General features: G+C 39.3%; 1 protein-coding gene across 1 annotated transcript in view; it reads right to left on the bottom strand.

Moving 5' to 3' along the window:
* Positions 1-14,684, bottom strand: part of ZNF721 (zinc finger protein 721) — a 94,256-nt gene that overhangs the window by 59,880 nt on the left and 19,692 nt on the right. Inside the window, 1 exon segment of the mRNA XM_031664819.1 lies at positions 1,016-2,151. Within this exon segment, the coding sequence (XP_031520679.1) occupies positions 1,016-2,151 (1,136 nt within the window).

The raw sequence follows: 14,684 nt of genomic DNA, 5'->3' as shown, positions 1-14,684 counted from the left end.
TTTTTTTTGAGAGTTTCACTCTTCTTACCCAGGCTGGAGTGCAATGGCATGATCTTGGCTCACACAACCTCCACCTCCTGGGTTCAAGCGATTATCCTGTCTCAGCCTCCCAAGTAGCTGGGATTACAGCCATGGACCACCACGCCCTGCTAATTTCTGTATTTTTAGTAGAGACGGGGTTTCTCCATGTTGGTCAGGCTGTCCTTGAACTCTCGACTTCAAGTGATCCACCCTCCTTGGCTCCCAAAGTATTGGGAATATAGGTGTAAGCCACTGTGCCCGGCCTCTGGTGTTTCTTAAGCTGCAGCTTCTGAACAGATGTTTTTCCACATTTACTACAGTCGTAGGATTTCTCTCCATTATAAATTCTCTGATGTTGAACAAAGTTTGAGCAACTGCTTCAGAGTTTTCCTCTAGTACAAAATGTATACAGTAAGTTCTGGGATACAAGTACAGGCACTAGAGCCCTCTTTATCTTTGTATTCTCTGTCTTAAGACTACTCTTCTTAACTTTAATAGCCTGTATTTTATATAAGGTCTTTCAACAGAAATTACATAATACTTTTATTAACTATAAATTTAGAGTAGACATTAATAGCTTTTGTATATTTTTATATTTGTACAAGTATCCTCACATATAAATACTATCATCTGCAAAGATATTAAGCATTGGTTAAAAGTTCTCCCACATTTTTTGTGTATCTAGATGTGTTCTTCAGTAGGAATTACACTAGGAAGTGACAAGAATTTGAAGTCTTTGTCACATTTTAAATGTTAATTTGGCTTCTCATCAATATAATTACTTATTGTTTACAACAGATTGAGGTGTGGTTAAAAGCTTTCTCACATTTTTCATATTTGTAGAGTTTCTCTCCATCATGAATTATCTTAAAATTAGAAAGGATAGAGGAGTATTTAAAGACTGCGACCGTCATAAGACATTCCCCTGGTATGAGTTCTCTGATGTTTAAGAAGGCTGGAGTACAGCTTAAAGGCTTTGCCATATCCTTTACACTTGTATAGTTTTATCTCCAGTATGAATTTTCTTATGTGCATAAAGATTTGCAGACTGTCTAAAGGTTTTGCCACATTCTTCACATGTGTAGGGTTTCTCTCCAGTATGAATTCTCCTATGTACATAAAGGATTGCAGACTGTCTAAAGGCTTTGCCGCATTCTTCACATGTGTAGGGTTTCTCTCCAGTATGAATTCTCCTATGTTTAGTAAGGACTGCGGAACTATTAAAGGCTTTATCACATTCTAAACATTTAAAGGGTTTCTCACCTGTATGTATCCTCTTATGTTTAGCAAAGCTTGAGGATGAGGTAATGACTTTGCCACATTCCTTACATTTGTAGGGTTTCTTTCCAGTGTGAATTTTCTCTTGTCTATTCAGGTGTGAGGACTGTTTAAACACTTCCCCCCGTTCTTTACATTTGTAGGGTTTATCTCCAGTATGAATTTTCTTATATTCATTCAGGTTTGTGGACCATCCGAAGGCTCTGCCACGATCTTCACATGTGTAGGGTTTCTCTCCAGTGTAAATTCTCTTATGTGCAGCAAGGTTTCTTGACCTACTAAAGGCTTTGCCACTCTCTTCACATTTGTAAGGTTTCTCTCCAGCATGAATGTTCTTGTGTTGATTCAGGGCTGTGGACCGTCCAAAGGCTTTGCCACACTCTTCACATTTGTAAGGTTTCTCTCCAGTATGAATTTTCTTGTGTTGATTCAGGGCTATGGACCATCCAAAGTCTTTGCCACATTCTTCACATGTGTAGGGTTTCTCTCCAGCATGAATTCCTTTATGTTGAGTTATGTCTGAGAACTTCTCAAATGACTTGCCGTATTGGTTACATTTGAAGTGTTTCTCTCCAGTATGTCTTGTCTTGTCTTTGTTTGAATTTGCAAATTTACTAAAAACTTTGACACCTGCATTACATTGAAATATTTTGCTCTGGGTATTTGGCAAGCATTGATTAATTCCATTATAACCTCCTTTCTGCACTTTACACACATTCATACTTTTACAGCCATTCCTTAATTGTAAATTCTCATGCCCACATTTTTCATATCTTCTCAGTATACATTTGTGGAATGAATCTTCTATTCCCTGCACTGGCAAAAAGTCTTGGGTGAAATGAGAACACATAGCTGAAAGAAATAAAAAATAACAAATTATCCCAGTTACTAGATTCATATGAATATACTTTACAAATCTTATAAAATTATACAAAGTACACTAGTAAGATGGCATAACAAAAATACCACAAGTCATAACTTCTTCACAGACATATACACGTAACAAACATATAGTGATCAAAATGCCTTTGTGTGAAATCTATAAATGTGTTAATTGTATGCAATGCCTCAGGTAAGCACAATGCCAAGAGCCACATAGAACAGGAAAGAATGTTTGCTACATTCACCTACCAACAGCTCTTCCTCCTCCCCAATATAGCACTATGCCATTAGGAGAAAACTCTCAACTGTCTTTTTCCTTAAAAGCGAAAAAAAATACTGACACACATATCCTTACTTCTGCCTTTTGGGGTCTTTACAAAAACTGATTTCTGCCTCCCATAAAACAGTGCTGAAAGAAATGGTGATACTTTGGAAGAACAACTTGGGTATGTGAAGACAAATTACAAATATTTCAAGAGCAGACTGAAGTGCTAAATACAGGCAACAGGTATTTTTTTTTTTTTTTTTTTGAAATGGAGTCTCACTCTCTCACCCAGGCTGGAGTGCACTGGCGTGATCTTGGCTCACTGCAAGCCCCACCTCCTGGGTTCACGCCATTCTCCTGCCTCAGCCTCCCCAGTAGCTGGGACTACAGGCGCCTGCCACCACGCCTGGCTAATTTTTGTGTTTTTAGTAGAGACGGGGTTTCACTGTGTTAGCCAGGCTGGTTTCGATCTCCTGACCTCATGATCTGCCTGCCTTAGCCTCCCAAAGTGCTGGGATTACAGGCGTGAGCCACCACGCCTGGCCAATTAGAGACTTTTAAGAGGAAACATGAAGAAACCCTTTTAACTAAAAAATAAACACGAAATTCCAGACAAGAGACATGCTTCCAACATGTATGACAAGTTCCCATAATCTCTATCAAAGATAATTGGCTTCAGACTACGTCATGACAAACGAACATAATAAACGTTGTGACAAACAGCTTTTTGTTAATGCTCAAATAACAAGCAAATATTACAATGTATACAAAATAATTTTAAATTTTTCAGAGAACCATAAAAAACAAAGATGTACAAATTTTTAAAATGTAATCTGAATAATGCTGAATCAGTTAACTGAAAACACATACAACTAAATGTAATCAGAAAAATTAGAACATCAGTGAAAACATTAAAAACAAAAAAAAATCATGGAGGTGACAAATACGAAATGACTCAGAAATTTTCAAAAGTGAAAGGATGCAATAAATGAAGCAGCTCAACAAACTTCAACTAGGATACACACACAGAGATTTATGGCAAGGCGCATATATAAGCAAAGTTTCAAAAATCAAACACAAGAAGGGCGTCTCAGGAACTGCAAAATAAAAGTGATGTGTCATTTATAAGTGTGGTCTTATTACCAGTGAATCTGTCAACAAAAGTATTTCACACCAGAAGGAATTGCAATATAACTAAGGTGCTGGAGAAAAAAAAAAAAAAATTATACATGGGAATAATATAACCAGCAAAACTGTCCCAAAACTAAAGAAAAAGTAAAGACCTTTCAAGATAAGCAAACGCTGAAAAAGTATATTAGCACAACACCTGTCTTACCAAAAAAATACTGAAGAAAGCGTCTTCCAGTGAAAATAACATAATGCAAGAAAACCAAACATAATCATATGAAAATACGTAACTTTCTGAAAAAGATATGCACATACACAAAATTCTGTACTACTATCATAATAGTGCAGAAAACATTTTAATTATTCTCTAAAATTTTAAAGTTAAAAGCATAAAAATGATCATAAAGTGTTGATCATTATCCAGTAATAATATACAACATAAAAAATGATTACTGACATCAGTAACGAACTTGAGGACAGATGTAATGAGGAAGTTTTCTTTTATTCCTTTCTCACTCTGTCACCCAGACTGGAGTGCAGTGGCATGATCTAAGCTCACGGCAACCTCTGTCTGCCCAGTTCAGGTGATTCTCCTGCCTCACCCTCCTAGGACTACAGGTACATACCACCATACCCTTCTAATTTTTTGTATTTTTAATAGAGACGGGGTTTCACCATGCTGGCCAGGCTGGTCTCAAACTCCTAACCTCATGATGTGCCTGCCTCGGCCTCCCAAAGTGCTGGGATTACACGCATGAGCGACCGCGCCCAGCCCTTTTTTTTTTTTTGAGACAGAGCCTCACTCTGTTGCCAGGCTGGAGTGCAGCCGTGCAATCTTGGCTCACTGCAACTTCCACCTCCTAGGTTCAAGCAATTCTCCTGCCTTAGCCTCCCAAGTAGCTGGGACTACAGGCGCGGGGCACCACAGGCAGCTAATTTTTGTATTTCTGGTGAAGATGGGGTTTCAACATGTTGACCAGGATGTTCTCGATCTCTTTTCGTGAACTGACTGCCTGGGCCTCTCAAAGTGCTGGGATTACACGTGTGAGCGCCCAGCCAAGGAAGAATTTTCAAATGCAACTCAGGTTTTTACCAGTTTTAAATATATTATTTTGCCGGGCACGGTGGCTCAATTCTGTAATCCCAGCACTCTGGGAGGCCAAGGAGGGTGGATCACGAGGTCAGGAGATCGAGACCATCCTGGCTAACATGGTAAAACCCCCTCTCTACTAAAAATACAAAAAACTTTAGCCGGGCATGGTGGCGGGCGCCTGTAGTCCCAGCTAGTTGAGATGCTGAGGCAGGAGAATGGTGAGAACCCGGAAAGCAGAGCTTGCAGTGAGCCCAGATTGCGCCACTGCACTCCAGCCTGGGCCACTGAAGAAGGCTCCGTCTCAAAAAAATAAGACAAAATAAAAATATATTATTTTAAGAAATTTTATGTACTTCCCAAGATACCAGAAAAACGTATCTCTATGGATACACCAAAAAATAAGATGACAGAAAAAGAAAATAAGGGGCAAAAATGAAATAATCCAGCAAAACAATAAAACTTACGAAGTAAAGGTTTCCATTCAAAATACATTCACCAAATAAAGGGATTGATTGCAAAACTTAACATGATCCAGCTTGCTTTTCTACAGGAGTCACTTGAGATGTAATGATTAAAAAAGACTGAAAAGGGCAAAATGAAAGAAGACATTTCATGCAAATAACCAAATAAGAGGTCCAAATTATACAACACAAAGTACATCTTAAGTCAAAACTGTCCTATTTCATAAAATATACTTTAACTAAAAGTTCGTAAGAAAGAAGGACATTAAACAATAATAAAGTTCCTTTACTGGGAACTCATGACAAATGTGTGTATACATATGTTAATGTGTCTGTGTGTTTATGTGTGTCCCACATTGAGTTCCAAATATACAAAGCCAATGCTGACAGAACTAAAGCAAGACAAAAAAAGCAATATAATTATACTAGGATATTTAAATACCTCAATTTCTGTAAAGAATAATGAAACAAGATAAAATATTCACAACAGGAGACTTGAAAGCAGTATTAAACAATTATGCCTAACAGAATTGTAGAGAACATTGCTCAACAACAAGAGAATACACACCTTCCTCAATAGCTCATATAATATTCTCCAGGATAAACGACATATTAGGACACAAAAAAAGTCTTAACAGAAGTTTTTAAAATTGAAATTTTACAGATTACTTTTAATGACCAAACTGGAATGAGAGTAGAAATTAATAAAAGAAAGAAAACTATAAACCCTGTCTACACTAAAACTACAAAAAATTAGCCAGGCGTGGTGGCAGGCAACTGTAGTCCCAGCTACTGTACAGGCTGAGGGAGGAGGATGGCGTGAACCCAGGAGGCGGAGCTTGTAGTAAGCTGAGAGTGCGCCACTGCACTCCAGCCTGGGCAACAGAGCAAGACTCTGTATCCCCGCCCCCCCCCCCAAAAAATGTACATACTTATAGAAATTAAACAACACAAACTAAAGATTGAAATAATAAAGATGTCTAGACTGCGCAATGTAATCTACAGATTAAATGCAATCCCTGTCAAATTTGTAATTAAATTATTGTAGTAATAGAAACAGCAACCCCCATATTATACGAAATTAAGAAACAGTGAAGTACCCAACAATTGTCAAAAACAGAAGCAATCTCAGAGGCTTCACAGTTCCTGATTTCAAAACACATAAAAAGCTAAAGAATTAAAACAATTTGGGATGGGTATAAAGCTGAACAGCTGGATCAATAAAATAAAATCTAGCAAAAATATAAACACACACAGTCACATGAAGAATAATTTAGACATTCATAATTATTGCAGCATTGTTACTGAAAGCAAATAAATGCAACACAGATTTCTCTCACCAAACTGATAAATTAGAAATATTAAAATTATGAAATATTACTGTTGATAAAAAGCAAAAAATCAAACAAGTGAAGATAAATCTTGATGACATTAATATAAAATAAGTCACAAAGAGAAACTGTATAAATCAACTTACATCAGATATCTAAAGCAGTTTGACTTTAAAACAACAGAATCGTGTTTGTAAAGGGCCAGAAAATAGAAAAAGTAGGTAGTTGTTTAACGTGTATTGAGTGTTAGCTTTGCAAGATAAACATATTCTAAACATAGAATGCATAACAATGTTAATATGACTAAGCCGAATATTTAACAAATATATGATTGTAAAGTCTATGCATTTTTGAAAACAATTAAAAATAATATCTAAGAGAGGTATGACACTTTTGGAAATTATCTTCAAATCACAAAAGTGTTTCTGACACACACACAAAAATACAGATTTACAAACAAATAGAGGGCAAAATTAGGAGAATTTCAATGACTACTCACCTAGGCAGGGTAAAATCACCATGGTATACACAAATAAAACAAGTATGCAACTTACAAACAATAGGGAAAGAATATGCAGACAGATAAACACAGAGACTCTTAAAGTAGACAGTGTACACAGCTGAGTGCTTTCATACACAATAACAACATTAAATAAAAACATCCTTCTCATGTTCCAGGTCTCAGACAACAGGTTTTCTACTCTTTCCTGTTCAGTATAATTTCGGCCATTAGTCTGTCATATATAGTCTTTATTGTGTATAGGTATACGATCTATACCTAATTTGAGTTTCTTAAATCACAAAGACATGTTCAGTTTTGCCAAATGCTTCTGCATTCACAATAAAAAATAAAGCTGTCTAATAACAAATGTAATTTAAAAGGTGAACACTCTACACTGAAATTTATAAATCATTAAAAACTGAAAAAAGGCAAGAAAAATTGAAAGTATTGCTCATAAAATTAAAAAATATTGTGAAAGTTCAATCTCTATCAAATCAATGCAATCTCTATCAAAATACCAATGACTTTTTTCACAGAAATGGAGAAAACAAACTTAAACTTTATACGGAACCATCAAAGACCCCCCAAATAGCAAAAGTAATCCTGAGCCAAAAAAAAAAAAACCAGCTGGAAGCATCACACTACCTGACTCCAAAATATACTACAAAGCTATAATAAGCAAAATAGCATGATACTGGCATAAAAACAAACAGATCAAACTATCCAGTGAGCCCAGTAATAAATTCCTGAACCTAGAAACAAGTGATTTTCAAACAAAAATGTCAATAACACACATTTGGAAAAAGACAGTGTTTTCAATAAATGGTGCTAGGAAAATTATCTACAAGATAATAAAAAAAATAAAACTAGGCTCCTACCTTTTATGATATAAAAAACTCAATCACAAATAAAGATTTCAATGGGAAACCCAAATAAAGCTATTTGAAGTAAACTATACAGGAATGCTTTGCCACATAGTACAGAGCAAGGAATCTCAAAAGCACAGGCAAAAGAAGCAAAAATATGCAAATGGGATTACAACAAAGTAAAAATGCTTTGCACAGCAAAGACAACAACAGAGTGAAGAGATAACCTACAGAATGAAAGAAAATATTTGCGAAATAGACATATGACAAAAGATAAATTTACAGAATATATAACAAACTTAACAAAAATAACACAATTTGAACATAGGCAAGAGACTTTAAGAGACGTTTTTCAAAAGAAATACAAATAGCCAAAAAGTACATGCAAAGATGCTCAACATCACTAATTGTCAGAGAAATGCAAATCAGAACAAGATAACACTTCACTCCAATTAGAATGACTAATTAGAAAGACAAAAAAAAAGGTTGGTGAGAATGAATAGAAAAGGAAACACATACAGTTGGAAAAATTATAAGTTAGTAGAGCCATTATAGAAAAAAATAAGTATCACAGGATAACATATATTTAAACCATCAACAAATGGTATTTTTTTTTTTTTTTTTTTTTTTTTGAGACGGAGTCTCGCTCTGTCGCCCAGGCTGGAGTGCAGTGGCCAGATCTCAACTCACTGCAAGCTCCGCCTCCCGGGTTCACGCCATTCTCCTGCCTCAGCCTCCCGAGTAGCTGGGACTACAGGTGCCCACCACCTCGCCCGGCTATTTTTTTGTATTTTTTTAGTAGAGACGGGGTTTCACCGGGTTAGCCAGGATGGTCTCGATCTGCTGACCTTGTGATCCGCCCGTCTCGGCCTCCCAAAGTGCTGGGATTACAGGCTTGAGCCACCGCGCCCGGCCAACAAATGGTATTTTAACACTGTTTCTTTGACTCCTCGCCTACACAATAAACTGTGGATGACCAGATACACACACACACACACACACACACACACACACACACACACACAAAATAATTCAAATTGCTGGATCACGTTCTATTTAATTTTTTAATTAAATGGGATTGCTGGAACATATGTAAGTTCTATTTTCATTGTAGCTAAAGAAAACAAAACCAGTATGTCAAAGAGAAATCTACACTCCCATGTTTACTACAGCACTATTTACAATGGCCAAGATATATGGAATCAATCCAAGTGTCCAAAACTTGGATGAATAAAGAAAATGTAGTATATATACACAATAAAATACTATTCATCTACAAAAGAGAATTCAATTTTGGTATTTGCCACAACACAGATGAATCTGGAGGCCATTACGTTAAGTGAAATAAAACAGATACACTGAGACAAATACCACATGATCTTACACATATGTGAAATCTAATATAAACATTTATGATGAAGGCTATATGCAACTACTCTTGGCAATCAGTTTTTGAATATAACATCAAAGGTTTACACATGTATTTAAAATATCCCAAAAAAGCTGGGCATGGTGTCTTATGCCTATAATCCCAGCACTCTGGGAGGCCAAGGCGGGCAGATCACAAGTTCAGGAGATCAAGACCATCCTGGCTAACACAGTGAAATCCCCTCTTTACTAAAAATACAACGAAATTAGCCGGGCATGGTGGCGGGTGCCTGTAGTCCCAGCTACTCGGGAGGCTGAGGAAGGAGAATGGCGTGAACCTGGGAGGCAGAGCTTGCAGTGAGCCGAGATTGCACCACTGCACTCCAGCCTGGGCAACAGAGGGATACTCTGTCTCAAAAAAATAACATAACATAATATAACATAACATAATCCCAAAAATATTCAAGGCAGGGCTTTAAATACATGTTTACACATGCATATTCATTCATTATTATTTACAAAAGACAATTCCTGGAAACACAAATGTCCCTTTAGAGATCAATATCAGATTTTTAAAATGTGACATATACATACAATATTTTATTTTAAAACAAAAATATTCTGACATATATTTGTGGAGGAAAAGTTAAATATTAAATTTGAACTCAATTGAACATGGACACAAACAGTGGTCACCAAGTCCCAGAACAGGTTGTGAGTCCCTTGAGGTCTTCAGCCAGCACTATTATGAAGAAATCTCTATTTCAATCTATTCCTATATATTAGTTATTGAAAAAGAATAGACAATCACAAAAACAAGTTGACCTTTTTGTGTTCCTGGAGCCCAGTTCACGAAAGGCCCTAGTGATAGGACCTCATGCCAAACAACTCATTATAAAAACAGCTAGGGTCCCATAGCATGACGAACCTTCATGAGACCCCTCCTCGTCTGTGCACGGATGGGTGGCCGACTCTGGAGCCCGGGCTGTTGCTTCCCAGTCTGGTGGTGAATCCTCCACAGTCTGGTGAATGTAAATATATATACCTCTTTTCCCTTCTCCCCTTCCCATTGCAATTTGGTTATTACATCATTTGCTTATTATATCTGCACTGTCATTTACGTGAGATAAAGGTTGTTTACCCTTAAAGGTATTGTGTGTTTTCTCCCCCTAACACATTTCCCGCACAGATCATTTTGGGTGTCAGGAACAGGATCCGAAAGCGAAAACGTGCCATTTTTCAGCCACAAGGAATGGGCTGGGAGCTTGGGGGCTTCCCATATCCTGGGATGGGAACTCCCGCAGTTCTCTCCTTTGGCCATTGAGTGATCCAAGGGAACTGGTCTTTTTGAAAATAGGGAATCTAAATTAGTGCATTTTGAACCGTTGGCTGTGCGTGAGGTGCTGCAGGGAATCCCAGTTGATAAAGGGAATGCTGAGGGAATTGCCCGGCGTGGATAGTGCTTGCTTACTGCTTATAAGTTAACGTGTCAAGACAGGGACTGGTTGCTACACGAGAAATGTAAGCTGAAAAAAAAAATGCTAATCTGACTTCCTGACTGGCCCTGGCCAGGCCTATGTCTTGACTGATCAGGCTCAAAGCTATCAGCCTATTGCTGAAAAAAGCAGCTGTCCAAATGGCCCGGTCAGGGTAAAACTGAAGAACTAGTCAGCTGGGGCTTGGAGCAGGTAAAAACCCAGCTCCTATCTCAAAGATGGGAAATCAACCCTAGGAAAATTCAAGAACCTGCACAAACTGTAAAATTCCTTGGCATCCTATGAAATACACGGTAATAGTCCATTTTACAAAAGGCTAAGGCTAAAATACTAGAATTTGCAACCCCTGCCACTAAAAAGGAGGCCTAGAAATTTATTGGTTTGCTGGGATTGTGGAGACATCATATGCCCCACATGGATAACATATTACAACCTCTGCAATGCAGTCACTAGAAAATGCTATGACTTTCACTGGGGACAGAAAGAGAGAGCGTGGCTTTTGAACAAGCTAAACAAGCGTTGCAGCTGACCCTGGACCTACGGCCCATAAAAAATAGGCCACGAGAACTGCAAGTAGCTGTCCTAGATCAACATGCTAATCAGAGCCTTAGGCAGAAACAAGGTGGGAAGAGGGTACACCTTGGGGGTTTTGGACCCGGAAACTGCCAAAGGCTGGCAAAGCTTATACCCCTTCCAAGAAGCAATTGTTAGCTTTTTATTGGGCTTTGCTGGAAACAGAGGACCTTTGCTTCAACCATGAGGTCTTTATGAGGCCTGAAATTCCTATTATGACTTGGGTCATGAATTCCCCCAAAACTCACCAGATAGGGCACACTCAGGAAAGCAGCATTATAAAATGGAAATGGTATACAGAAGATAGGACTAAGCCAGGACGAAAGGGGATACTGCTTTTGCATAAGGATGTACAAAACTTGCCAGCTCAGAAAACCACCAAGAAAGCCCTTCAGATAAGAAAACCTCCCCCATCCAATGGGGCAAATCCTTTAAAAAACTAAGCCCAGAGGACCAGAAACATGCCTGGTTTACTAATGGTCCCACAAAATACACTGGTAGCACTTGATGCTAGAAGGCTGTGGCTTACAATCCTGTTAGAAAACATAAGCATTTCTGATGAAGGAAAAAGTGGAAGCAGCTAGCTGGTTGAACCAGTAGTGGTCCTCTGAGTTATTTAGGAGGAGGCCAGAGGGATCTGTCACTTGTATAGCAACTCTTGGTCAGGAGCAAATGGTCTTACTACCTGGTTGCACCAATGGCAACAAAACAAACGGTTAATTGTGAATAAAGAGGTTTGGGGAAAAAAATACTGGGAAGATACCTGAATCCTGGTGCACACTACCATTATCACTGTTTTCCATGTTGATGCTCACGTGTCTCTGTTTTCTCTTGACAGACTATTTAATCAGCAGGCAGATCAACAAGCCAAAATTTCCACCACAACTGAAAACTTGAATGTGAATGAATGGATTACAACATGTTCAAGCCTTGCGGTGAGAGGCATTATAATGTAATAACTATCTACTAACAGTCAGCACCTGTGTCTTTGTGCCTGAGGCCAAGAATAAGTTCATCAGCTGGGCAGCCACCACTGTAGAAGAAGCCAACCACAATCAATGTTGGCTATGAGGAGAGTTGCCAGAGGCCACCAGGAATGAGCTACCTTGGAGAATTGTCCCTGCCAACATTTCCGAATGGCTCTGTCACTGCCAATGGGGCCACAACAACAACAACTGCAATCCAACCTGGACTTCCTCTGACCAAACCAAGCAATCAATTTATGCCCAAGTCAGGTGAAAAGTGAACTCCACCTTCACCTTGCATCAAACGCCTTGGTATCCTGACCAACATGCCTGGAAAGGTATATACTGGGAACCCGCTGTGCTGAAGGCTGGATTCTGTATAGCACCCCACTCCCCCACTTTGTCTGGAGACTGTAAATGGCTCCTCTAATGTTACTCTGGGTTTCTCCCACCAGATAATTGTCAATATATACTCCAAATCAACAATATTGTCCCTAATGAAACACAATCTCTTTCCTACTTACACATTAGTACACTATGATTACAGTAACTATATTGCAGTCCCCTGGGGGGCCCTCTGGATATGTGGATCCTACGGGTCGTGACACCTGCCCCTACAATGGACACAAATACACTTGGGGGTGGCCATTAATTCCATTCACCATACAAATGTGCTGGACTCCTTGGTGATATTCTACTACAGTATTCTCCCCTGCCACTGCTACAATCCTGCTTCGGCAGCAATTAAAATATTAAGCATACATGTAGACAAAGCTCTCTACTAAAAATACAAAAATTAGCCAGGCATGGTGGTGGGCGCCTGTAGTCCCAGCTACTCAGGAGCCTGAGGCAGAAGAATCGCTTGAACCTGGGAGGCGAAGGTTGCAGTGAGCCAAGATCATGCCACTGCACTCCAGCCCAGCAACAGAGCCAGACTCCATCATAAATAAATAAGGAGAACCTACATGAAAAAACACTCCCCAGTAAAACAGAGTTGAAAATAAAAATAAAAAATTCTGACCTATAAAAGACTGAATATAATATAGATGTACCATAAAAACAATCCTTTAAATAACTACAGTTTTCATCTGTGACTGTGTACTTACGAAGATCTGGTGTTTTGAATCCTTACATGCAATGTACAGCAGTTTAAAAAAAATGGATCTCGGCCAGGCACAGTGGCTCACACCTGTAATCCCAGCACTTTTGGAGGCCGAGGCGGGCAGATCACAAGGTCAGGAGATTGAGACCATCCTGGCTAACACGGTGAAAACCTGTCTCTACTAAAAATATAAAACGCAAGCCGGGCATGGTGGTGGGCGCCTGTAGTCCTAGCTACTTGGGAGGCTGAGGCAGGAGAATGGCGTGGACCTGGGAGGCGGAGCTTGCAGTGAGCCAAGACAGAGCCACTGCACTCCAGCCTGGGCGACAGAGCGAGACTCTGTCTCAAAAACAAAAAGGATGCATCTCAATTAAAAAATGCTCTAATAAGAATGAGCCTTTTCAGTACATTTATTTGTTACACACAATGTGTAAATGTGAGCATTTTATTTCAGAAATGTGAATTTGAAATCTGATAAATTTGACACAGAATATATCAGGAACTGAAAACATAGTAAGATGGCAGGAGGTTCTCTACGCACAACTTCTACAGTTACAAAAATGCAGCACTTATGTCCTGAAAAAGGGCACTTTATGGGAGCCTTGGAATCCATGTCAAGGGTTGTGAACCCAAGACTGAGGAGGGCCGTATTGAAAAGACATGCCCTTGTTTGAGTGGCATGCTTGCCCATCACGGTCACAGCTACAAAATAAAATATGTCCAATTTTCATTGTAGGCTTAGCTGTAGACCATTTGGTTTTGTTCCTGCCACTAGAACCATCTGCAAAGACACCTAAACCAAGACACCTATGCCTCAGGTGAAAGGCCTTTAGAAGTTGGTTCTATCTGTGGTCTCCGAATTAGCCCCAAATCCACCCTTTGCACATGTCAGTCATGGTGTGGAAGAAATCCTGCCCAGACACCCACAGACAGAAACATCCATCTGTGCCCCTGGATGTAGGCTTGCCAGTATTTATTTGACAGTGGGTCTTCACGTGGCACTATAACCTGGCTCCAAGTCCATGCAACCAAAGTCCAGAAGTTTTTCCTAACCTGGGACCTGCCAAAAAGCACACGTATATGTGCCCCTGTAGGCATGTTGGCTGACTTCATTCCCACTGTGAATCGTGAAGCAGTCACATAACCACGCTCTGGTCTCTGTCACTTAGAGTCTGAAAGACGTCCTGCCCCCCCAGAAATCTGGAGGGAGAAATGCCATGAACCCCAAAACAGACCTGAAGACTTTGTTCTCAGCTGTGTATCCTGAAGCAGCCTTGTGAATCGTTCCACACCCTCGCAGCTGTGATCAAGGGTCAGTACTGCTCATCTAGGAACTTGTCCAATGACTAGGTT

This window comes from Papio anubis, chromosome 3 (genome assembly GCF_008728515.1).
Source record: "Papio anubis isolate 15944 chromosome 3, Panubis1.0, whole genome shotgun sequence".
Taxonomy (NCBI): domain Eukaryota; kingdom Metazoa; phylum Chordata; class Mammalia; order Primates; family Cercopithecidae; genus Papio; species Papio anubis.
This window is presented reverse-complemented; position numbering and strand designations above follow the sequence as displayed.